Source organism: Dendrobates tinctorius, unplaced genomic scaffold (assembly GCF_039654945.1).
Source record: "Dendrobates tinctorius isolate UK_male_01 unplaced genomic scaffold, ASM3965494v1 ptg000160l, whole genome shotgun sequence".
Taxonomy (NCBI): Eukaryota; Metazoa; Chordata; class Amphibia; order Anura; family Dendrobatidae; genus Dendrobates; species Dendrobates tinctorius.
The window spans coordinates 15,298,988-15,324,077 of NW_027361827.1; the positions used below are offsets into that span (position 1 = coordinate 15,298,988).

The 25,090-nt window shown below is 43.0% G+C and overlaps 1 protein-coding gene across 1 annotated transcript in view; it reads left to right on the plus strand.

The window, feature by feature from the left end:
- The window catches only part of POLR1E (RNA polymerase I subunit E), a 60,422-nt gene that overhangs the window by 2,056 nt on the left and 33,276 nt on the right, over nucleotides 1-25,090 (plus strand). The window contains exons 3-5 of the mRNA XM_073549667.1: nucleotides 3,098-3,174; nucleotides 22,998-23,095; nucleotides 24,756-24,817. Of these exons, the coding sequence (XP_073405768.1) occupies nucleotides 3,098-3,174; nucleotides 22,998-23,095; nucleotides 24,756-24,817 (237 nt within the window). The remainder of the gene's footprint in view (nucleotides 1-3,097; nucleotides 3,175-22,997; nucleotides 23,096-24,755; nucleotides 24,818-25,090) is intronic.

A 25,090-nucleotide genomic window follows, 5' to 3' on the forward strand; every position in this document is an offset into this window, starting at 1 on the left:
CAGACTTAACAGTTTTGACCGGACAAGCCCTTTAAAGACACCTTGTCAGCATGATTTTGTAATGTAAAGAAAAACCGGGACGCAGCCTCGACTCAATACAAGTGTAGGAGTAAGGCTGCGCCCTCTGGCTAGGGGTATGTATAACTCATACATACCCTCCGGTCCCGGGTCTGAAACCTGCGGGGCATTCATAAGTCTGCAGTCACGCAGAGTGACTGCAGACTTAACAGTTTTGACCGGGCAAGCCCTTTAAGTGAAAGAAGCTATATTACAATTAAACTGATCACCCGTTTGTAGCAGGGGGTCGCCACCATTTATGCAAATGGAGCCCTATATCTTTTGCTTTAAAGGGAATCTGTCACCTAATTTTGGTGCTCTATGTAAATGACTTGTGTCCGGTCCGATGGGTGGTGTTTGGGCTCCTTTCCTCCACCCCTCCTTGGCCGCTGTCCGCAATATTTCAGGTAATTTCCATAGTTGTCCTCCATATTACGCGTGTGCGCATTGCAATCTTGACCCGCGCACGCGCAGTATGCTTTGCCCAGCTGCGGGCAAAGCCGAAAAGCATTATTGAGCATGCGCTGGTGAACTAAGTCCCGGAAGTTTTGTGGTGTTCCAACTAATTTACATAGAGCACCAAAATGAGGTGACAGATTCCCTTTAATGGAGAGACCGTCATTCATTTGCAGGTCTATTTAAAGTCTATGGGGCTGATGGCTGACTACAGCACTCGCCTCTTTCTATCTTTGCCAGCCCCATGACTAAGAAGGAGCTACAGCTGATCTATTCAACCAGGAGACACAGTACCCCATTGCCAGTGGTGGGACCCCTAAAAATAAAACATTTATTACTTATTGTGGGACCCCTTTAATATTTGCTGTCACTTTATCATAAATCTTTATTGGAGAAATTCTGGAAATACTGATGCGCTGTGCCAAAGTTTCCCCTTTTGTCGTGTATCAGATTTGCTTACACCACGATGCATCCCCCTCCTGATGAATCATTCTTTGGCTAAAACTACTCTTTATGTAGACTGCAGTTATCGCCATGCACACCGATTAACATGTTTTTGTAGTTATGCTAAAAAATGTAATAAGAAAAGTTGTAGGAAGAAACACTTAAGGCCCTTTTACATTTAGCGATGCACCAGCAATCCAACCAGCGATCCGACCTGGTCAGGATCGCTGGTGCATCGCTAAATGATCGCTAGTGAGCTTTCATACAGAAAGATCTCACAGCGATGCAGCAGCGACGCAGCGCACGATACTCACCTTTCACACACAGCGATCCTGCGTCCTCCCGCCCGCCTCCACGCGTCGCTGGACGTCACAGCAGGAAGTCTCAGCAGGAAGCGCCCGACGAGAAATGGAGCCGGACATTCTCGAGCGATCAGCGATGGACAGCGGGGGAGCCGGTCGCTGGTAAGTATCACACATAGCGATATCGCTAGCAATATCGCTATAACGTCACAAAACCAGTGACGTTTTAGCGATATTGCTAGCGATATTGCTTAGTGTAAAACCCCCTTTAGGCTGTGTTCACTTGCAGCGTTTTTGCAGCTTAAAAGCTGCTCTTTCCCGTACCAGTAAAAGCTGAGATTTCCGGAATCTCATGCACACGTTTGTTGTTGGTTTTTTTTTCCTGACTGAATTTGAGAACTGAAGCATTTTTAACATTTGTAGCAGGACAATTCTGTCACCCATAAAAAGCAATCTGAAAGTGATTCTCTCATGACTTATTTTGTGATGCTTTTTGTAACGGATTTGTTATGCACCTCTTGACACAAGACTTGTTATAAAAGATAACGGCGTTCTGAGTGCTTGGCTTTTGGTGTAATCCGACAGACGTCAATGGAGAGAGTCCCGCATGTGTTACCGGCTGTGTATGGACATCAGCTGTAAACGGGAGAGTGAGGCCATGTGCACACGGTGCGGATTCTGCTGCGGATCCGCAGCGTTTCAGGCTCTGCGGGTCCGCGGCAGATTTAGGTGCGTTGTACAGTACCATTGTTTTCAATGGTAAACTGAAAAATGCTGTGCACATGCTGCAGATTTTTCTGCGGGTTCATATCCGCAGCATGTCAATTCTTTGTGCGGAATCAGCAGCGGTTTCACACCTTCATTGTAGAGGTGTGAAACTGCAGGGCTAAACCGCAGGTCTTTTGACCTGAGAATTTGCCTGCAGAGTTTTCCAGATCCTTGCGGAAAAATCCGCAGCACCTAAAACGACTTGTGCACATAGCCTTAGTGACATTTGTTTTATAGCAAGGTGCGGCTCCCACCTCTGGAATTCAACTCATTCCTTTTTTTTCCCTTTGATCAAGCTTTATGAGGACTTTTTTTTTTGCAGGATGTGTTGTAGTTTTAAATGACACCATTTATTTTACCTTCATAATTTGTTAAAAAACAGGAAAAAAAAATTAGTGGGATAAAGCTGTGAAACAATTGCAATTCAGCATTGTGTTGTCTTTTTTTTTTTTTTTTTTTTTTTATTATTATTATACTCATTTTGTGGTAAAAAAATCACTTCACAGAATGATTCTCCTGGTCAGTACCACTAAGGCAATGTCAAACTTGGATAGATTTATTTTTATTTATTTTTGGATTGCAAAAAAATATAAATTTAAAAATAAAAGAGTTTTAATTTGTAACACCTCTTCACGAGATCCGCTTGAAAAAAAAAAAATCACAATTCTACCGTTTTGACTATTTTCTCTTTATAGAAGTTACTGATCCAATAATTTATTTTATATTTTGAGAAGACTTTTTTTGTGAATTATTTTTATGGGGGAAAGAGGGAAAATTTTGTTTTGCATGTTTTAAAACTTTCTATTTTTTACTTTGTTTGTTAATCCCATTATGGGCCTTGAATGTGCAATCATCCGATTGTATTATACACTGCATTACTACAGTATACCTAGTATGCTCCACACACCTTGACCGTCTAATTGAGATATGTCTGTAGTGGGGCATTAAGGGGTTATTAGCCTAATACACTGCACTAAAGTCTGGTTATAATATTTCAAGCTACTAGTCTTTCATAACCTAATAAATGCTACTTCTTGAACTGATGTTTTCCATTTTCTCTTATTTTTCAGACTGCACAAACAGAAAGACTAAGTTATGTCGGTAAAAATTTCACACCTGAAGCCTTGAAGTCCAGCTCATTATGCAGGTATGCTGCAGATCATATGATTCTAAGGCCACGTTCAAATGTGCGACAACTCCGCAAATCTGCAGTTTCCTTTGTTTAAGGCGAAATCTGCCCCATATTCCAGTCAAAACAGATCTTTATGCAGTGCGTGAACAGTGTTTTGTAAAATTTTGTTACATTGTATTTAATTTTTAAAATTATTCGGGAAACTTTACAGACATGATCGTGACCTTTTAGAAAGAATCTGTCTGTTGGACCAACCCTTCTAAGCCGACTATATACCTTGATATCTGCAATCCCATGTTTCCCATAGAAATACACAGTTTTTATATGCAAATGAGCTCTTAAAGGGAAGCTGTTAGGCCTGTTTTGGCCGCAATAAGATGCGGCCGCTGCATTTCAGGGCTTATCTACAGTGTTATATAATGCTGTAGACAAGCCTCCGATCTGAAAGATAAGAAAAATAACTTTTATTATACTTACCTGCAGGGCGGTCCGGTCCGATAGGTGTCGCAGGTCCGGATCCAGCGCCTCCCATCTTCTTGCGATGCCGCCCTCCTGCTTGCTTCACAGGCTCACCGGCATCACACTCCTACACAGTCGTACTTATCTACCCTTTTAAAGGCAGAGCAAATTCCTGCAGTGCGCAGGTGCTGGGCCTCTCTGACCTTTCCCAGCGCCTCTGCTCTGCTGGAATTTGCTCTGTCCTCAACAGGGCAGATAAGTACGTCTGCGCAGAAGTGCAATGCCAGGAGTGATGAAGCAAGAAGATGGGAGGCGCCGGACTCGGACCTAAGAAACACCGGACCGCTCCCCGGGTGAGTATAATAAAACTTATTTTTCTTATCTTTCAGGTCAGATCGAGGGCTTATCTACAGCATTATAGAATGCTGTAGATGAGCCGTGAAAGTCAATGGCCGCATCTTATATAGGCCAAAACTGCTGACAGGTTCGCTTTAAGATCTACGGGTAGGACACAGATTTACCTCCAGAGCTTATTTTAAATGGGGGCTTTACCAGAGTGAGACATGTATTAACTGGCAATCTGCCCTCATAATCACACAGAGCTCTCCAGTGAGATCAGAATTAAAGCAGTACAGCAGAAGTGAAGTTTGCACAAATGCAGCAGTGCTTGTCCACTCATAGTGCTATCAGCTCTGCTGCAGAGTTGTGCCGGTTTATAGCCGTACAGCAGAGCAGCAGAAATATTTGTAATGAGACAAACTTCACTTCTGCTGTACAGTCTTGGCCGTGAGTTCACTGCAGAGCTGTGTGTGACCATAAGAGCAGAGAGCGGCCACTACATATCTCACACCGGTAATGCCACTTTCATTTAAATAAGCTTTGGAGGCAGATTCTCAGGGAGCTCAGTGTCCGTCCCACAGTCCTGAACAGTTCCAGAGCGTTCGGCGCATAGTGTCCTTGATACTTAGTCGTTTTTCAGCACGTTTTTGGACTATGTCAGAATCTGTGAAAAATCTCCATTTTTTAAAAAAAAATTTTTTAACTTCCACGTCAGAAAGGGAAATATGTTTTTGAGGGTGTCTCAAAAGTGTTGGAGAAATGTGTACTTGGCAGATGGAAAAAAAAATTTTCTTGGCTGAAAATTTTTTGGGGGGGACTTATAATATTGTCAGCATGTGTCTGAATTCCATTAAAGGTGAAATGTCTATGAATGTCCGAAACAAAAGTTCTGTGGCTCTCTTAGAGTACACAGGCACACTCAAACACGCATTTCTGTGTATGGAGGCCTATTATGAATAATTGGAATAGTGGCTATCCAATGTGTATTGGGGGCCTTGAAAGGGTTTTCCCACGAGCAAATGTTAATTTTAATCAATAGATCTTGGAATAATAATAACACAGTTGGATATGTTTAAATAAAATGTTCCTGTGCTGAGATAATAAGGCTATGTGCACACGTTGCGGATTTGTTTCATTTCCACGTGGAAGTGCTATAAATCCGCTATAGATTATTAAAGCAATGTTAATCAATGGAATTCCTGAATTGTTGTGCACATGCTGCTGAAAATTCCGTCCTTATTTTCATCGTTTTATTTTCCGCTGCATGTCAATTCTTTTTGCGGATCTGCAGCGTTTCTGCACCCATTGACATCCATTGAGTCAGTCAAATCTGCAGGTGTAAAAAGGTTTGCGGATTTGCTTTAGATATGCTGCCAAAAACGCTGCAGAAAAGGAAATTGTCAGAAGGAGGAAGATTGTGTGGATGGAGAATATGTGTGAGTGGAGAATATGTGCGTGTCTGTGTGGGGGTCTGCAGGTGTGTGCGGTTGCACTACTGTCGGTCACAGCGCTGCGGGATCATGCTGGCAGATGTCAGCGTGATCCCGCAGCTGACTTTGACCTGCAGCAGTGACCTGCAGTAAAAAGCAGGCATGGGCTGATGAGACTACTGCTCCCATCTGGCTATGTCTACTGTCACTGATAACAGTGACAGTAGGTGCCGTTGATCGGAGAGTAGTATCTGTCGGCGCCTGTGCTCACAGTTTAAAAAAAAAAAAAGTAAAATTACATACATATTCACATAAAAATCCATTATGCTCACCTCACACCATATCCCCGACGCCCTTGTCTCCTAGAAAAAATGTAGAATAATATAAACCACCATATACTCCCTGTCTGCCGTAGTCCAGGTAATCCAGATTGTCCCACGGCGATCTCATGTGTAGAACAGTCACATCGGGAGATGTGACCTCTCTACCCGGCCGCCGGCGATACACTGACAGGAGCTAATCGCTCCTGCAGTGTATCAGCTGATCAGTTTCGGTGCTTTCACTTACGGCACTGCTGAGTGGGAAAGTTCTCACACAGCGGTAGTGCCGTAAGTGAGAGCATCGGAGCTGATGAACTCTGATGAACGGCAGCGCAATGATACACTGACAGGAGGTAATCGCTCCTGCAGTGTTTCACCAGAGGCCGGGTAGAGCGGTCACATTGCACGATGTGACTGTTCTACACATGAGATCGTCGTAGGACTGTCGGTAAATGGACTACGTCGGACAGGGAGTATTTTATGTTGGTTTATTATTTTATTTTTGTTGCAGGAGACGAGGGAGTTAGGGATTAGGCGATGCAGTAAGTATGGTAAATTTAAGATTCAATAAAGGAGTCTGCATGATTATTTTAATTAAAGGACTTTACTCTGGCTCTGTGTTTATTTACCATATAACTATAAGATTAGTAATGGATAGGTGTCGTATAGAGCAGGGTTCCCCAACTCCAGTCCTCAAGGCCCACCAACAGATCATGTTTTCAGGATTTCCTTAGTATTGCTCTGGTGATAATTGCTTCACCTGTGCAATACAAAGGAAATCCTGAAAACATGATCTGCTGGTGGGCCTTGAGGACTGAAGTTGGGGAACCCTGGTATAGACACCTCTCCATTACTAATCTGTGGGCTTGATGTCACCACACAATACAAAGGTGATATCAACCCCACAAATATTACCCCACTTGCCATCGCTACAAGGCAAGTGGAAAGAGCAAGGCTAAGTGCCAGAATTGACGCATCTATAAGATGCGCCATTTCTAGGGCGGCTGAGGGGTTTTAGCCTGGGGGGGCCAATATACATGGCTGCTTCCCAGGCTATTAATATCAGCCTGCAGCTGTCTGTCTAGCCTTTTGCTGGTTATATTTTATAGGGGACCCCTTGTCAATTTTTTTTTTTTTCTGGGGTTCCCCTGTAAACTAGCCAGTAAAGGCTAAGCAAACATCTGTGAGCTCATATTAATAGCCTGGGAACCTTTATGGTTGTTGGCTCCTTCCCAGAATATTAACATCAGCCATCGGCTTTCCCTCTGCTGGTTATGAAAATTATGCGCGAGCCCAAGCAATTTTTTAATGTTTTTTGAAAAATGGATATTGCGCTTCACGCAGAATTCGTGTGTGTCTTTCAATTTAACACTTTATGTACCATTTTGTTAATGAGGGTATCTGACACCTGTTCTTTACTAAACCTTGGGCTTGGTGTATGTGTGTGTATATATACACTGTGTTCCAAATTATTATGCAAAATTATTTCCTCATATTTTCTCTAAATTACCTATATGAATTGCAGTCATTGTTATTTTCCAGTCATCTAATATTCTAGTATAATTGCAATGTTTTTGAATAAACTGCCTATGAAAACAGTATATTTTTAAAAATAAGAAACACTCAAAATGCATGTTCCAAATTAATATGCACAGCAGAGTTTTCAACCTTTTTATTTTGAACAAAAAAATGGTCAATTGTGAAATTATAAGCATTATCAGCTTATTACAAAATGAAATCAAACAGTTTTCAAGTCAAAACTTTATTCTAGGTGATGTTACATTTGCACATAGGACCCCTTGTTAGAAAGAAGCTTCTGAACTCTCTCGTCCATTGAATTTGTCAGTTTTTGGATGGTTTGTGCTTCAATTGTTTTGCATGTGGACAGAATACCCTCCCAGAGCTGTTGCTTAGATGTGAACTGCCTCCCACCATCATAGACACTCCTTTTGATGATGCTCCAGAGGTTCTCAGTGGGGTTGAGGTCAGGGGAAGATGGTGGCCACACCATAAGTTTGTCCTCTTTTATGCCCATAGCAGCCAGAGATGCAGATGTGTTATTTGCAGCATGAGACGGTGCATTATCATGCATGAAAATGATCTTGCTGCAGAGAGCACGGTTCTTCCTCTTGAACCATGGCAGGAAGTGCTGTTTTAGAAACTCCACATAGATTATGGAGTTCATCTTTACCCCTTCAGGGATCCTAAAGGGGCCGACAATCTCTCTCCCCATGATTCCAGCCCAAAACATTACTCCACCTCCTCCTTGTTGGCGCCTTAGCCGTGTTTTCATGGGGTGTGCATCCACCTAGCCATCCTCCACTCCATCCATCTGGACCATCGAGCGTTGCACGGCACTCATCGGTGAACAAAACCGTTTAGAAGTCAGTCTTCATGTATCCTTTGGCCCACTGGAGCCATTTCTGCTTGTGTGCAGTGGATAGAGGTGGTCGACAGGATGGCTTACGCACACCTCTGAAGGACCCCGCATCTTGTTGTTCGGGGGACGTTGGAGGCACCAGCAGCTTCAAAAACTTGTCTGCTGCTATGACAAGGCATTTTTGCAGCTGCTCTTTTACCTGACGTAATTGCCTGTTGGAAAGAGTCCTCAATTTTTCCTTATCAGCACGCACACGTGTGTGCTGGGAATCAGCTACATACTTCTTGATTGTGCGATGAAGTGTCTTGGCAATGTTGATTGTAGTCATGCCTTGACCTAAATACTCCACAATTTGTTGCTTCTCAGCAGCCGACACATCCTTTTTTTTTCCCATTTTGGCAAAAAATGTAGGCTGCTTAATAATGTGGAACAGCCTTCTTAAGTAGTCTTGCCTTTATTTGTACACACCTGCCAAACTAAATTGCACAGGTATCTGCAATTGCTTTCAGTGATATAAAGAGCCCCGACACACATCACCATCAGAGTTTAAATGACAAAAAAATTCTAACCTTATCACCCCTAGACTCTTTTTTTACATAATAATTTGGAACACAGTGTATGTATGTATGTGTGTGTGAGATATATATATATATATATATATATATATATATATATATATATATATATATATATATATATATATATATAAATTTTTTTTTTTTTTTTTTCAAAGAAGCTTTATTGTCAGGACTAAATTCACATTAGTTTTGCCAAAGCAAGTGTACAAAAGGGGATAGGGACTGTGGGGATGTTGGGTAGGGGCTGTAGGAAAGGTGGATGGGGGCAGATCCAGGATGGAGCTATAGATGTCCATAGCATAGGGAAGGTGGATGAGGGGATGGGGGCAGATCCAGGATGGGGCTATAGAAGTCCATGGCATAGGGAAGGTGGATGGGGCAGATCCAGGGTGGGGCTATAGAAGTCCATTGCATAGGGAAGGTGGATGGGGGGGGGCATGGGGCAGATCCAGGGTGGGGGCCATAGAAGTCCATGGCATATCATAGTTCTCTTTCTCGCAGCCTATGGCATGCGCTCACATACCGCGCTGCTATCTCCACTGCTCCCTCTTCTTCCCCCAGCAGGATATGTTTTCTCTTCCTCCTTCATGGTGATGAAATCCAGGAAGAGATGAGTCTGCTGAAGTGCGTATCCCTCACTGCTGAGTATTTGGAGCAGTGTACCAGGAAGTGGGTGGGTCTCATCCTCCTGGGCCTCCTGGTCACAGTGTTGGCACAGTCTTTCCTCCCTGGGATTGTAGCTCTGCCTGTGTCGGCCGGATTCGATGGCCAGACTGTGGTCACTGAGTCTATATCGGCTCAGGATCTTTCGGTCTCTGGGGTCTGGGAGTTTCTGCAGATATGGGGCCAGTCTGAAGTCTCTCTGTAGACTCCAGTACATGGTCAGTTTCTGTGAGCTGATGGTGTCGTTCTTCCAGTCACTTACGTACCTCTCCTGACCTTGGTCTACCACCTTCCTGATTCTGGCTTTTGTCTGGTTGTTGTGATTGGTGTTCTGGTCAGGTTGGGTTTAGGTGGGCTGTTTCAAGGGTCCTGGTTTTTCTGTTTCACCTACATGTGTCAGGGCTTTATGGTGATGGGAGCTTGGATTGCTCCTACGTAGGTGAGCCTGGAATGACAGTGCCCTCTTTAGAACCGTTAGGTGTAGAGGGAATCTGCCCAGCTCGGCCCGGCAAGCACTGTTGGAGGTGCTCCAATGGACTTGGAGAAGGTGCTTGCAGAATTCCAGGTGGAATATTTCTGTTGGGCTTGAATCCCACCTTGACCAGTCTGGGTTGGTGTGAGGACCCCAGACTTCGCTGCCATACAGGAGGATTGGGGCGATGATAGAGTCGAAGATTTTTAACCAGACCCTCACAGGTGGCTTCAGATGGTAGAGTTTCCTTCGGATGGCATATAAGGTTTTGCATGCCTTGTCTTTCAGGGTCTCTATGGCTTGTTTGAAGCTCCCTGACCTGTGAATCTCTAGGCTCAGGTAGGTATATTTGTCCGTTCCTGTAAGGGCGCAGTTGTTGAGGACAAATAAAGGATGCTGGTCTGATTTTCTCTTTCTCTTCTGGAACACCATGATGTTGGTTTTCTTTAGGTTGACCGGTAGTGCCCAAGTGGAGCTGAATTTCTCTAAGATTTTCAGGTTGTCTTGGAGGCCTTTCTCAGTTGGTGACAGAAGCAGCAGGTCATCTGCATACAGCAGGAATTTCACCTGCGCATCGTGGAGGGTGAGACCTGGTGCTGTGGAAGATTCCAGAGCGGTAGCCAGCTCGTTGATGTAAATGTTGAAGAGCGTTGGGTTTAGGCTGCAGCCTTGTCTGACTCCCCGACTCTGCTGGAAATAAGCCGTTCTTCTGCCGTTCACACTCACACTGCAGAGGTTCTCTGTGTAGGAGCTTTTGATAACATCGTAGGTCTTTCCTCCTTTTCCGCTCTCCAGCAGTTTCAGGAATAAGCCTGGGTGCCACATCGAATCAAAGGCCTTTTTAAAGTCCACGAAACAGGCGTATATCTTCCCGTTCTTTGTATTGTGGATGTGTCTCTGAATGAGGCTATGCAGTGTATAGATGTGGTCAGTAGTGCGGTGGTTTGGCATGAACCCTGCTTGGCTCTTGCTGAGGACGTTGTGCTCGGTGAGGAAACTGAGGATCCTCTTGTTCAGGATGCTGTTGAACAGTTTTCCCAGGTTGCTGCTGACACATATTCCTCTGTAGTTGGCAAGGTCATACCTGTCCCCATTCTTGTGGATGGGTGTGATGAGGCCTTGGTTCCAGGTATGAGGGAAGTAGCCGGCACTTAGCAAAATATTGAAGAGTTTAACCTTTGCGGCCTGTATTTCTGGTGGGGCTGTACTTCAGCATTTCTGGTAGGATTCCATCCAGGCCACCGGCTTTTCCACATCTTATGGAAGAGATTCCCTCTGCTACTTCCTGTATTGTAATAGGTGTATCCACGGGGTTTTGGAAATTTTTTACTTTTTCCTCCATTGCTTTTAGATTTGCCATTATGCTCTCCTGTTCTTGGCTTAGTTCTTCCTTTGGAATGTCTTTATAGAGGTCCCTGAAGTACTGGAGCCAGATGTTGCCATTTTGGATATGAATGTTGTTTTTCTTGTCTTTTGTGTCCATGTGGTTCTATATTTCCCAGAAGGAGTTGTCTTGGAGGGCATCTTGGAGTTGGTTAAGTTTGGTGGAGATGTAACTCTGCTTCTTCCTCCTGAGGATGGTTTTGTACTGCCTTTGTATGGTTTCATAGGCTTCCCTCAGACCCGGGTGGTTGGGGTCTCTGTGTTTCTTGTTTGAGGCTGTTCTCAGTCTCTTCCGTACGGCTTTACATTCTCTGTCAAACCATCCGTTGATCTGTTTTTCTTTTGGTCTCTTGTAGTTGACTTTTTTAAGGTCGGACAGTCTGGCCATTGGATAGAATGTATTGTTGATGTCTTTTGCAGCTTGACTCACTCCTGTTGGGTTAGGCTGGTACTCGTAGTTGTAGAAATGGTGGAGCATCCGCTGTATTTCAGGTCTGCAGGGAGCCTCTTTATACTTTAATGCCGATGTTTCGTGCCATTTATAGGATGGAGGCCGGGTGAAGAGGCCGCTCTGCTGTGGCTTTTGAGTGGAGGGTTTCTCAGTAGATTTCAAGTACAGAAGTTGGCTGTGGTCTGACAGGTGCGTTTGTGGGGAGACTATGAAGGCGCTGTTATTTGCCAGGTTCATATCTGTAATGGCATAATCTACTACACTTCTCCCTACATGGGAGTTTAGTGTACACCTCGTCCATTAAGAATATGAAGTCCTAAACTTCTACATATGTTCAGGAGCTTTTTACCACTTTTGTTGACTGTACTGTCATAGCTGTTTCTCTCTGTGAGTACTGAGTCTTGGCTGTCATTCTCTGCTCCAAATATGTATATGTTCCCATCCGTGATCAGGAAGTTGTTTTCTCTCCCTATTCTTGCATTGAGGTCTCCAAAGGTGAGAACTTTGCCCAGGCCCTGATAGTGGGCGGCTTCTCTTTATAAGATCTCGAAGCAGTCTGGATTAAAGTAGGGTGACTCTGGTGGTGGGATATAGGTGGCGCAGAGGTGGACATCAGACTGAGAGGTGAGGATGGAGCTGCTGATCCTGATCTATATGTGGCTGCCTCCTCTCTTCATCGGTTTGATGTACTGGTGGAACTCCTCTTTATACCAGATCAGTATTCCTCCTGAGCTCCGGCCCTGTTTGATGTTTTTATTTTTCAGGGCAGGGACAGAGATTTCCCTGTATTCGATGGGCACCAGAGATTCGTTTTCGGCTCTGGTCCATGTTTCCAGGAGGATCTGAATGTCTATATTTCTCAGTCTTTGTATAAAATCAGGGTCATTTGTTTTACATACAAAGGCCAAGGTGTTGAGACCCTGAATATTCCAGCTGCTAATTGAAGTCATTTTTCTATATATCTTGGGTGTATATACCTTGTAATGATTATGGCTGTGTAGGACACTCCGGAGTATGGCTGTGTAGGACACACCGGATCTCTGACTGATTTATTAATGATGTTGGTTCCGTCCAGTCACATTAGTTTCCGGCACACTGTGTTGAGCAGAGTCTTGATCTCCTCCATATCTCTGCTCTGGATGCCTCTGTTTTGCATGTCTGTGTGAGGTCGGTAAACTCCTCCATGGTGGTCTCCTCCTCTGATGGTCCAATTTTGGGTGAGGGTGTATGTCTTCAGCTTCCTTTGATCTAATTGTTTCTTTCCTTCTTATTGTCGGGGGTCTTTTCACGGGATTCTGGTTGGTGTTGGATCCAGGCCTAGGGTGGTCCCTGTTTAGTACAATGTCCTTCAGCTCTTTGGCCAGAAGGCTGACACCTGATTTTTTTCAGGTGCTTACTGTCATATAGGTTATGGTGATTTATGTAGGGGTGTTGTGCTAGAATCACTCCTGGTACAGATTTCATTCTTACTGTTAGGTCCATATTGATGTTCTGGATGGCGTGGTTGGATATATCCTTTCTTTGGAGCAGAGATGACAGAAAGATTTTGCTGTCAGGGAATTTTAGTAGTGCTGTCTTTGCTAGTTGGGCCAGTTGTTCTGAGATCTGCTGGTGCTGGTCTGGCAGATTGTTTGTGCCGGTGTGTGTATAATGATATGGTTTGGGTTGGAAAACCGTGGATTATTGTTGATCACTGTCACCTGCTCAATAGTTGCACAGCAGATTTTATTGACCCTTTTTTCTGGGAATAGCCGCCTTGTATTCAGGTATTTCCCATTTGAGTCCATTATGAGGACGGTGTCAGCACTTTGTGATGTTGTTGGCAGGGGGTTGAGGCTGCTGATGGGGGTCTGTGCTGGAGATTATGCTGGTAGCAGGTTCTCTTCTCTCTTCTATGGGTCTTATTTCTGGCTCACTTTGATTAGACTTGGGTTCCTTTATATTGGGGTTATTTGGCCTCTCAGCCTCCTGGCCAGTGGAGGTCATGTCCTCTGCACTCCTCATTTCCATGGCCCCCTCCTGGCTCAGATGTCCAGGTGGTGGTTTCAGCTTTTCTATCTCCTGTCTCAGCCTGGCATTTTCTTTCTGCAGTTCACACAGTGCGGCTCTTATTTCCTAAAGGGATGACCTGTATTCACATTTCAGTTTGTTTATCTCATTAACTATGTGGTCATTAGCATTTCTGTCACCAGTGTTTCTCAGATGGTCTTCCTTAACCCCTTCACCCCCAAGGGTGGTTTGCACGTTCATGACCGGGCCAATTTTTACAATTCTGACCACTGTCCCTTTATGAGGTCATAACTCTGGAACGCTTCCGTGGATCCTGGTGATTCTGACATTTTCTCCTGACATATTGTACTTCATGATAGTGGTAAAAGTTCATTCAAATAACTTGCGTTTATTTAAAAAAAAAAATGGAAATTTGGCGAAAAATCTTGATAATTTCGCAATTTTCCAACTTTGAATTTTATACCCTTAAATCACAGAGATCTGGGACAAAAAACATAAGTAACATTTCTCACATGTTTACTTTACATCAGCACAATTTTGGAACCAAAATTTTTTTTTGTTAGGAAGTTATAAGGGTTAAAAATTGACCAGCGATTTTCTCATTTTTGCAACACCATTTTATTTTTACGGACCACATCACATTTGAAGCCACTTTGAGGGGTCTATATGATAGAAAATACCAAAAAGTGAGATCGGACACCATGTCGCGATTGGAAAACCCCTGATGTACCAAAACAGTGGAAAAAAATGACATCATTTTGGAAACTAGACCCCCCCCCCCAAGGAACTTATCTAGGTGTGTGGTGAGCACTTTGAACCCCCAGTGCTTCACAGAAGTTTATAACGCCCGGCCGTGAAAATAAAAAATTCGTATTTTTTCCACAAACATGATCTTTTAGTCACCAATTTTTTTATTTTCCCAAGGGTACCAGGAGAAATTGGACCCCAAAAGTTGTCCAATTTGTCTTGAGTACGCTGATACCCCAAATGTGGGAGAAAACTACTGTATGGGCACACGTCACGGCTCGGAAGGGAAGTAGTGACGTTTTGGAATGCAGACTTTGATGTAATGGTCTGCGGGTGTCATGTTGCCTTTGGAGAGCCACTAATGTACCTAAACAGTGGAAACCCCCCACAAATGACCCCGTTTTGGAAATTAGACCCCCTAAGGAACTTATCTAGATGTGTGGTGAGCACTTTGAACCCCCAAGGGCTTCACAGAAGTTTATAATGCCCGGGCATGAAAATAAAAAAATCGTATTTTTTCCACAAACATGATCAATTAGTCCCCAATTTTTTTTATTTTCGCAAGGGTGACAGGAGAAATTGGACCCTAAAAGTTGTTTGTCCAATTTGTCCTGAGTACACTGATACCCCATATGTGGGAGAAAGCTATTGTATGGGCACACGTCGGGGCTCAGAAGGGAAGTAGCGACGTTTTTGAATGCAGACTTTGATGGAATGGTCTGCGGGTGTCATGTGCGTTTGGAGAGCCCCTGATGTACCTAAACTATTGAAACTCCCCACAAGTGACCCCATTTTGGACACTAGACCCCCCACGGAACTTATCTAGATGTGCGGTGAGCACTTTGAACCCCCAAGTGCTTCACAGAAGTTTATAACGCTCGGGCGTGAAAATAAAAAAATATTTTTTTTCCACAAAAATGATATTTTTGCCCCCAATTTTTTGTTTTCATAAGGATAACGGGAGAAATTGGACCCCAAAAGTTGTCTTGCAATTTGTACTGAGTAGGCTGATACCCTACATGTGGGGGTAAAACACTGTTTGGGCGCATGGCAGAGCTTGGAAGGGAAGGAGCACCATTTTACTTTTTCAACTCAGAATTGGCTGGAATTGAGATCAGACGCCATGTTGCATTTGGAGAGCCCCTGATGTGCCCAAACAGTGGAAACCCCCAATTCTAACTCCAACCCGAAACCCAACACACCCCTAACCCTAATCTCAGCCCTAACCCTAGCCCTAACTCTAATGGGAAAATGGAAATAAAATTTTCTTTTAATTTTATTATTTTTCCCTAACTAAGGGGGTGATAACGGGGGGGGTTTGATTTACTATTTATGGCGGTTTTTATTTTTGGCAGCTGTCATACGTCTAAAAGACGCTTTTTATTGTAAAAATAGTTTTTTGCATCACCACATATTGAGAGCTATAATTTTTCCGTATTTTGACCCACCGAGTCATGTGAGGTCTTATTTTTTGCGGGACGAGTTGACGTTTTTATTGGTACCATTTTCGGGCACGTGACATTTTTTGATCGCTTTTTATTCCGATTTTTGGGACGCAGAATGAACAAAAAACAGCGTTTCATGAATTTCTTTTGGGGGGGTGCGTTTACACCGTTCCGCGTGCGGTAAAATTGATAAAGCGGTTTTATTCTTCGGGTCAGTACAGTTACAGCGATACCTCATTTAGGTTATTTTTTTATGTTTTGGCGGTTTTATGCAATGAAAACTATTTTATATAAAAAATAATTATTTTTGCATCGCTTTATTCTGCGAGCTATAACTTTATTTTTTCGCTGATGATGCTGTATGGCGGCTCGTTTTTTGCGGGACAAGATGACGTATTCAGCGGTACCATGGATATTTATATGCGCCTTTTCGATCGCGCGTTATTGCACTTTTTGTTTTGCGGTATGATAATAAATCAATATTTTTTGCTTTTTTTTTATTTTTTTAAGGGGTTCGCTAAAGGGGTTAACTAATGGGACAGTTTTTTAGGGCGGGTCTTTACGGACGCGGCGATACCTAATATGTGTACTTTTATTGTTTTTTTATTTAAAAAAAGGATTTATTGGGGGAATATTTTTTTTTTTTTTTTTTCCTAATTTATTTGGCGATTTTTAAAAAAAATAATTTTAACACTTTTTTTTTTTTAAATTTATTACATAGTCCCAGGTGGGACATCACTGTCCTGTGACAGATCGCTGACCTGTCACATCACAGATCACTGTGACAGATCAGCGATCTTTCACAGGCACTGCTGCAGACTTCCTCATGCCTGCGCTTTGCAGGCACTGAGGAAGTCAGCTCCCTGCAGGCCCCCGAAGGCCCCGTCGCCATCTTGGATTCGGGGGCCTGCAGGGAAAGAGCCCCCCGCAGCAGCGCTGCACATTGCGCTGCTGTGGGGGGCTCAGGGAAGCACGGAGGGAGCCCCCTCCCTGCCGATGCTTCCCTTTAACCCCCGGTACACCGCGATCATGTTTGATCGCGGTGTGCAAGGGGTTAACGTGTCGGGGGCAGTCCGTGACCGCCCCTGACACATTGTGCCGGGTGTCAGCTGTGATAATCAGCTGACACCCGGCCGCGATCATCGGCGCTCACCACGTGGGCGCCGCTGATCGCGCTAGACGTACTATCCCGTCCATGGGCATAGGGGCCCGGGTCCCATGGACGGGATAGTACGTCTGATGTGAGAAAGGGGTTAAATTGTACAAATTCTCTTTCTAGTTCAGAAAAACAGTCTGAGGGTCTGGGGTGAGGGGTATGAAGCTTTGGGGGCAGTGGTGTCTCTGGAGGTCTCTGTAGGCTTGCGGATATCAGAGGTGGCTGTAATGGTGCGGATATCAGAGGTGGCTGGGGTTTGTTGTTCTTTGTGAGATTGGGCCTGCAGTTTAATATGAGGGAATCTGTCTTCAACTTGCTCCAGATTGTCCTCAGTCCCTTGTACCAGGACGATGCCACTGTTGTACTGTACATAGTGATGGTAAGTGAGCTGCACTGGTTGTCTTTATGGTTTCTGACTCTAATCTGCTGGCCATTATTGGTATCAGACTTGGTTGTGTGTTGATATTGCGACTTGATTGTGTGTTGATATTGCTTGCACAGGGCGGTGTGCCAGGCCAGGAGATGCACTGTGAAGAATAACACATTGGTTTTCCTTTTATCTTCCTCACTAGATGTGAAGTCAGCATAGAGCGTCTCTGGGTTTTCTCTAATTGTGGCAGTTTTTATGGGTTTCTTTGCATGACTGTTCCTCTGCCTTTCAGGGTATGTCATCTCCAGGATCTTTGACCCCCTGCTGCCTTGTGTCTTCGGCTCCCTATCAGCATTTAAGGTACCGTCACATTTAGCGATGCACCAGCGATCCCGACAACAATACGACCCCGTCAGGATCGCTGGTGCATCGCTAAATGGTCGCTAGTGAGCTGCCAAACAAGCAGATCTCACCAGTGACATAGCAGCGGTCAGCAGTCGTTACTTACCTGTCAGATGAGGCGATCCTGACGTCCTCCCGCCCGCGTCCACGCGTCGCTCGTCGGCGCCAGCAGGAAGCGGCCGACAAGAAACGGCCCAGGACGTTCTAGCGGGATCAGCGATAACCAGAGGGGGAGCCGGTCGGAGGTAAGTATCACACATAGTGATATCGCTAGAAATATCACTGCTGCGTCACAAAATCGGTGACGCTTTATCGACATCGCTAGCGATTTCGCTTAGTGTGACGGGCCCTTTACTTTGTTCTGTTTCTCTTGTTCCAAATTAACATTTTCCATTTTTATAATTCAAATTCTTATTTCTAATAGTTTTAAGTTGTAGCAAGATTATGAGTGTGGTGAAGCTGAGGATGGTCCTACCTGAGGGTGCTTGCTATCCTCTGAATGTCAGGCCTGGTGGTTGCTGTCTGTCCTCCAGGAGATTCTTGTTTTGTCCTTTAGAACTTATTTTTCCTCCTTTTTCATAAAAATCTTTAGTCCAGCTCCGTCCTGCTCACTTCTGTAATCCATGAGGATGAATTTTTCCGGGTCGTGCCCTAAAGTTTCTTCATTACAAGGTATAAAGTGATGAAAATTCAGGCGCTCATGTTCAGTGCTGCTCACTCCTGGAATGGTGGGCGGGGAGTGTGTATGTTTATGTATATGTGTATATCAAAAAAAGGGCAGCACTACCAAAATTAAATAGTTGGTGCAAAACCTATTCAGCAGTGTCCCAACAGCCAAATTAACAAAAGTAAAAAAAAATAGGCAGCACTCAAATTAAATGTGAAAAAAAAGTGGATACTTTACTGATCCTCAAGTGGCAACGTTTCAACGGTGACCCGTCTTTATCAAGCCTTGGCTTGATAAAGACTGGTCACCGTTGAAACGTTGCCACTTGAGGATCAATAAAGTATCCACTTTTTTTTCACATTTAATTTGAGTGCTGCCTATTTTTTTTTTTTACATTATCTATCTATCTATCTATCTATCTATCTATATATATATAATTTTTTTTTCACTTATATTTGTTTTGTGTGTAAACATTATAATTGAACATGGTATGTGATGACATTATGGTCTTCAATGGAGCATGTAAAAGAAGAAGTTGAACACTAAAATGACATCACGATCCTTTTTTTTTTTTTAATATATCTTTATTTAGCTTACAAAAACCCATACAAATCCGCATGAAAATCCACAGCAAAACAGCGCGGAATTTCTACTGCGGTTTCTGCCAAGAGAGGCAGAAACTGCGCAGAAATTTCCACAAGCAAATCCGCAACGTGCGCACATAGCCTAAATGTGCCCCTGCTGTGTACTGTGTAATGGCCGTGTCTGACCGTGCAGGAATATGGTCTGATCATACCACAGCTCCTGGGCAGAGGAGGATGCAAAAGAGTATACAGACAGGACAGCATCGGATCACTGCTGATTCTTTCTGTGAGGTACAACATTTCCCTGCCTTATTTAAAACGATGTTTTACTTCAGAATCAGCTGTGATCCTGTGCTGTCCTGTCTGTATCCTTTTTGCTTCCTCCCCTGCCCAGGAGCTGTAGTATGATGAGACCATGTTCCTGCACGGTCAGACACATCCATTTACAGCACACAACAGGGGCAAATTTATAATATCTCAGCACAGGAACATTTTATTTTAACAAAGCCAGTTGTGGAAATTATTATTATTACAAGATCAATTGATTAAAATGTATTTTTGTTAGTTGGAAAATCCCTTTAAGTATTTTTCTTGATGTGGTTTACAAACACTGCTGATGGCTAGGACTCTGCTCATAATCTCACACTGTACGTGAATGTCAGATTATTACCACACACTTGTTGGCTGCACTCGTATGTACAGTGGCGACCAAGAGTTTTGCAATTTTTTTTAAAAGTGTGATTACTTCTGTCTGGTTGGTGTGATGAGATTCTCCGGGTGGTTTTAGTAAATTGGAAGGAAATGGTTGTCGACTATATAAGGATGAAAATTGTTTGATATGATTTTATCCCTTTATGTGCTAGTTTTCTACATTTGCTGGGCCAAATGTTTGCATATTTGGTTATGGGTAGTAGAATTTTGCATAATTTTTTTGTCACTTTTTATCCGAAATACACAAAGACAGACCATATTTACCATATCACCCAATTTCAGGAAGCTGCTTATGCTGAAAGTGAAGTCAGGCAAAAGCCAAAAAGAGTTAGCTATGGAATTCTACTGCTCTGAGGCAAGAGTCACACATAATAAAGAAAATTAAAAGAAAGTTATTAAACAGCTGACAAACTTAGAAGTGGACGACCACGGAAAACTTCCTCCAAAGTCGTTGACATTATTGAGACAAAGTCAGTATATGTTGTCCTTAAAACTGCTGTACAGATTTCGCACGAAATTATCGAAGAATATGGGGTCAAAGTGAGTCGCTAAAGTGTGGTGCGACAGCTCGGAGCAGTAGGGTTGACTGCACGAGTTCCAGCCAAGAAGCCTTTCATATCTGCAAAGAACCGAACGGTCTGACTTGAGCTTGCCAATGAACACAGCCAGATTGGTCTATGGTGTTGTGATCGGATGAATCCGAGTTCAATCTGTTTGATAGTGATGGCAAGCACTATATGTACCACCCAATTGGATAATGTAATGATGTAAGGTACTAAACACCTACAGTGGTGGTGATGTCAGTGTCATGGTTTTGGGGCTACTGCTCTGCATCTGCCATTGGCCCGCTGCATAAAATTGATGGAACTATAAATACTACCATGTACAAGGATATACTGGAGAATGTAATGCTGCCGCATGGTAAAACCAAAGTAGGTAGGGGCTGGAAATTCCAGCAAGACAATTATCCTAAGAACAAAGAACACATCCAATTTATATAGAAAAGAAGTTGCACTCTATCGTGCTAAAACATGTAGACATGGAATATATGAAATATGAACACCAATACTTCTCTGGATAATAAGAAAAAATTGAGACGCTTGGCACATAATTTGGCCAATTCATTTAATTACAGCAGGATCCTATCTACCCATAAATACAGGCTTTCACCCAGGAATTCAGACTTCAGCCTAAGAGAGGTATTCACATTAGACGCGTAGGGTCCCAGCAGTGTGAGTCCACCTTGTCGTTGGCTGCTGGGCATGCATGAATTGGCCACATTAGTGCTAAGCATCTCAATTTTTTTCTTATTATCCAATGCAGTACTACTGTTCATATTTCATATATTACATGTCTACATGCTTTTGCCCGATATCGTGCACTTTTTTTGTATACTGAGGGTACAGTGACCTGTCAGAAGCTATACAGATGAATATGAAAGCAGAGCACCACATGAAGCCCTCCACAGGTCGCCCAGGAGCACGAGAATCTCATTAACTAAAAATAAAGATTAAACAACAATCACAAGATGGATTTCATCAACCAGGTATCATTGTAATCAGTATAACGGCGTCGACCTGACACTGTCTGTAGGTTACTGTGCAGAATCCTGCTGACAGGTTCACGTTAAGGTCTTGCATGATGATAACTTCATGCACCTTGAATTAATCACCAGGAAAATGATATCACAACATCCAGACAGAAGTAATCAGTTTTTTCTTTAAAAAAAAAGGCAAAACTTTTGGTCTGCACTGTATACTGTAGATTCACAAAGAGGTTGCCTTCCTTTAAGCTACATTTGTTTAAATGGCATCTGACAGGTTCCCCATGCCCTTCAAACCACCAGTATTTGTATATTCCTGTATAAGTTCCCTGCCTAACAGTCACTTTATTATGTTTCACACACAGACCTTTTAGAAAAAGTATTTCCAAAGGCCATTTATCATATGCAAGTTATCTTTTGTTTTTCATGAGACTAGTCTCTGCAAAACTTGCTCAAGCGTTCAACTTTTTCATAGACGTTATTGCGCCTCTGAAGCCAGGTGTAGGTGTCATGGCTTCAGAGGCGCATTGCGCATGACCGGAAACTGAGTAGAAGCCTGACGTCAATGGAGGAGCTGAATAAGAAGCTTGTCCCTTACTTCAGGACATGCCCAGTGTGCCTCTGAAGTCAGAAAGCCTACACCCAGCTTCAGTGGCACAATCACTTGTATGAAAGAAAGCCGTGTGCATGCGTGAGTTTTACAGAGAGCTGGCTATGTCATCGGCTCTTGCAAATCATGTTATCGCGGCCACATGGGTGTGCTAACATGCAAAGGGGGCTGACTAGTCTGGGGAAACTAACGCCCCACCAACTAGTCAAAAGGATAACTTGCTCATGATAAACGGACTTTAGAAATACATTTTCTAAATATCTGTAATAAAGGGACTGTAAGTCATGGAATTTATACAGGTAGATACAGATGATGGTTTGGGAGGCATGGGGGGGACCTGTCAGGTTTTTTTTTTTTAATACTTTTTTTTCCACGGTCCTATTCTGAGCTTTTAGCACTGTTTGTTCTGTAGAGAGCTATAGTTTCACAGCTGATTTAGTGTCGAAATGTCTGGACTAAAAATCATTTTCATTCATCTGAACGGAGGTTGTAGTGGTGGCTATCTTAATGATTTCTGCAAGCCCTATTCACAAGAATGGGACAGTTGCCGAAAAAATCAACTGTGTGAGATTGTTTTTAATGTAGGTCCAAATCTGCCAGCTGCATTCCTTGTGATTATGCCGTATAGGATCTGGCTGCTGGTACAATACAGGGAGTCAGTTCATTACTGAAAATAAGTACAACAATAAGACCACATAATGCTGACTCTTCTCTTTCCAGAGAATGATTTTTCTAAATCCTCTCATATATTTTCCGTCAGCGCTATCGTTAGGGAGAGATCTTGTTTCCTTCATGCCCAAAGTACATAGATGTTACAAAGACAGATCTTGAGTAAATGATGACTTATTTTAGTGCCGGAATGTTTTTACGGGTTGGATCATATTTGTGCTAACTACTGCATAAGGAGCTGGTTAAGGATGATGTGCATGGAAAACTGTGAAGGGCTGTAAATGATATTGGCGCCATAGAAATAAATAAAAACACTTTGCAGCGGACTAATTTTCACTGTAACAAGGTGTAGCCTAACTGCATGGATAGGTTTTTTATCTTGCTGCAGACTGTGTTTTCTCTGTATTTACACTGTGGGTCTTGATGAATAGGATATGATTATTTTTCAGATATTTTGTTGGAGCACTAAATAAACAAACTGGGAAGATGGAAGTGTATGATGCCGAGCGGTTTAGTATGCAGCCAATACTGGAGAAAAACGCTACTAGTAAGTAAAATACTGGTGAATTAAACTCTCATCTTTGCAGAAGGTGGTATAGTTCTGGGTTACTTGACATGTTCAACTAGACACAAATCAAACATTCATCTTGCTCCCAATAAAACAGTGATTAGAGACTGCCAAAAGCTTGGTGACTTTGCAGGCAGATACAAGCTTTGAGTCGATCCACCTAGAAGGTCTTATTTTCAATGCAGTTTTGGGTCACTATATTAAAGAGGGCACACTGTATGAAGCTCGTTTGTACAGGTACAATGGAGTTGCTCCTGAATAACATTTTTTCTGTAGATATAGTATATCTTGACTTCAGCAAAGCATTTGACAAAGTATCTCACACAATCCTTATTGAAAAAATGACTAAGTATGGAATGGACAAGGCAACTGTTAGGTGGATTCATAACTGGCTTAGTGATCGGACCCAAAGAGTGGTCGTAAATGGCTGCACATCCAGTTGGAGGAATGTCTCAAGTGGGGTACCACAGGGCTCTGTCCTGGGCCCTGTATTGTTCAACATCTTTATCAATGAGTTAGATGAAGGAATTGAGGGTAAACTGATTAAATTTGCTGATGACACAAAGCTAGGAGGGATAGCTAATGCTAGAGAAGAGAGAGAGAGGATTCAAAAAGATTTAAATAAACTGGAGAAGTGGGCAGCAACTAACAGAATGGTTTTTAACAGGGAGAAATGCAAAGTACTACATCTGGGCAATAAAAATGCAAAAAGCATATATAGAATGGGAGGAATAGGGCTAAGTGACAGCACATGTGAAAAAGACTTGGGTATACTAATAGATCACAGACTGAATATGAGTCAACAGTGTGATACAGCAGCAAAAAAGGCAAATGCAATTCTAGGATGTATTAACAGAAGCATACAGTCTAGATCACGTGAAGTCATTATTTCCCTCTACTCCTCTTTGGTCAGACCTCATCTGGAATATTGTGTCCAGTTTTGGGCACCACATTTTAAAAAAGACATCAACAAACTGGAGCAAGTTCAGAAAAGAGCGACCAGAATGGTGACCGGTCTGCAAACCCTGTCTTATGAGGAAAGGTTGCAGGATTTGGGAATGTTTCGTTTGCAAAAGAGAAGACTGAGAGGAGACTTAATAGCTGTCTACAAATATCTAAAGGGCTGTCACATTGTAGAAGGATCAACTTTATTCTCATTTGCCCAAGGAAAGACTAGAAGCAATGGGATGAAACTGAATGGGAGGAGACACAGATTAGATATTAGAAAAAACTTTTTGACAGTTAGAGTGATCAATGAGTGGAACAAGCTGCCACGAGAAGTGGTGAGTTCTCCTTCAATGGAAGTCTTCAAACAGAGGCTGGACAGACTTCTGTCTGGGATGATTTAGCGAATCCTGCTTTGAGCAGGGGGTTGGACCAGATGGCCCAGGAGGTCCCTTCCAACTCTACGATTCTATGATTCTATGATTTTATGGGGCTATACTGTGTGAAGGTGTAGATTATCATGTGGTACTGCACACAAAAACGCCCATGGCTAAGTTAACGCTAAGAACCTTGTTGAGCACAAATTTTGGCTTATGGATAACAGTTTGATTAAAAAAAAAACATAGTGGGTGCATAGTTTTTCACCTAATATATTTTTGTTGTTTTTATGATTAATTTTAATTTCTTTTTGTAGGGTTGTCAGATGAACAAGTTCAAGATACTCCAGACCAGCCAAGCAGAACGTACCGAGAAAAGGTGAATTCAATGGTTGCACTCAGCACTGAGAGAGTTTTTATATTCTATATCTTGTAATGTCAGAAAATGTGTTTTGTTGTACTTGCTATGCTGCTGTATATTTCTTGGACTTGCCATAAGTTGCTGATCAAGAAGGTCCAAATTCAAAGCAGAGAAAGTGCTGAAAAGGCAATGTGTCCTTATTTCTACAGCCAGAGCAGGGGCCCACTGTTTCAGTAGTAGTGTGTCTCTGTGTGCAAAGATTAAATCCTGACTGGCACCTGTGGTTTACTA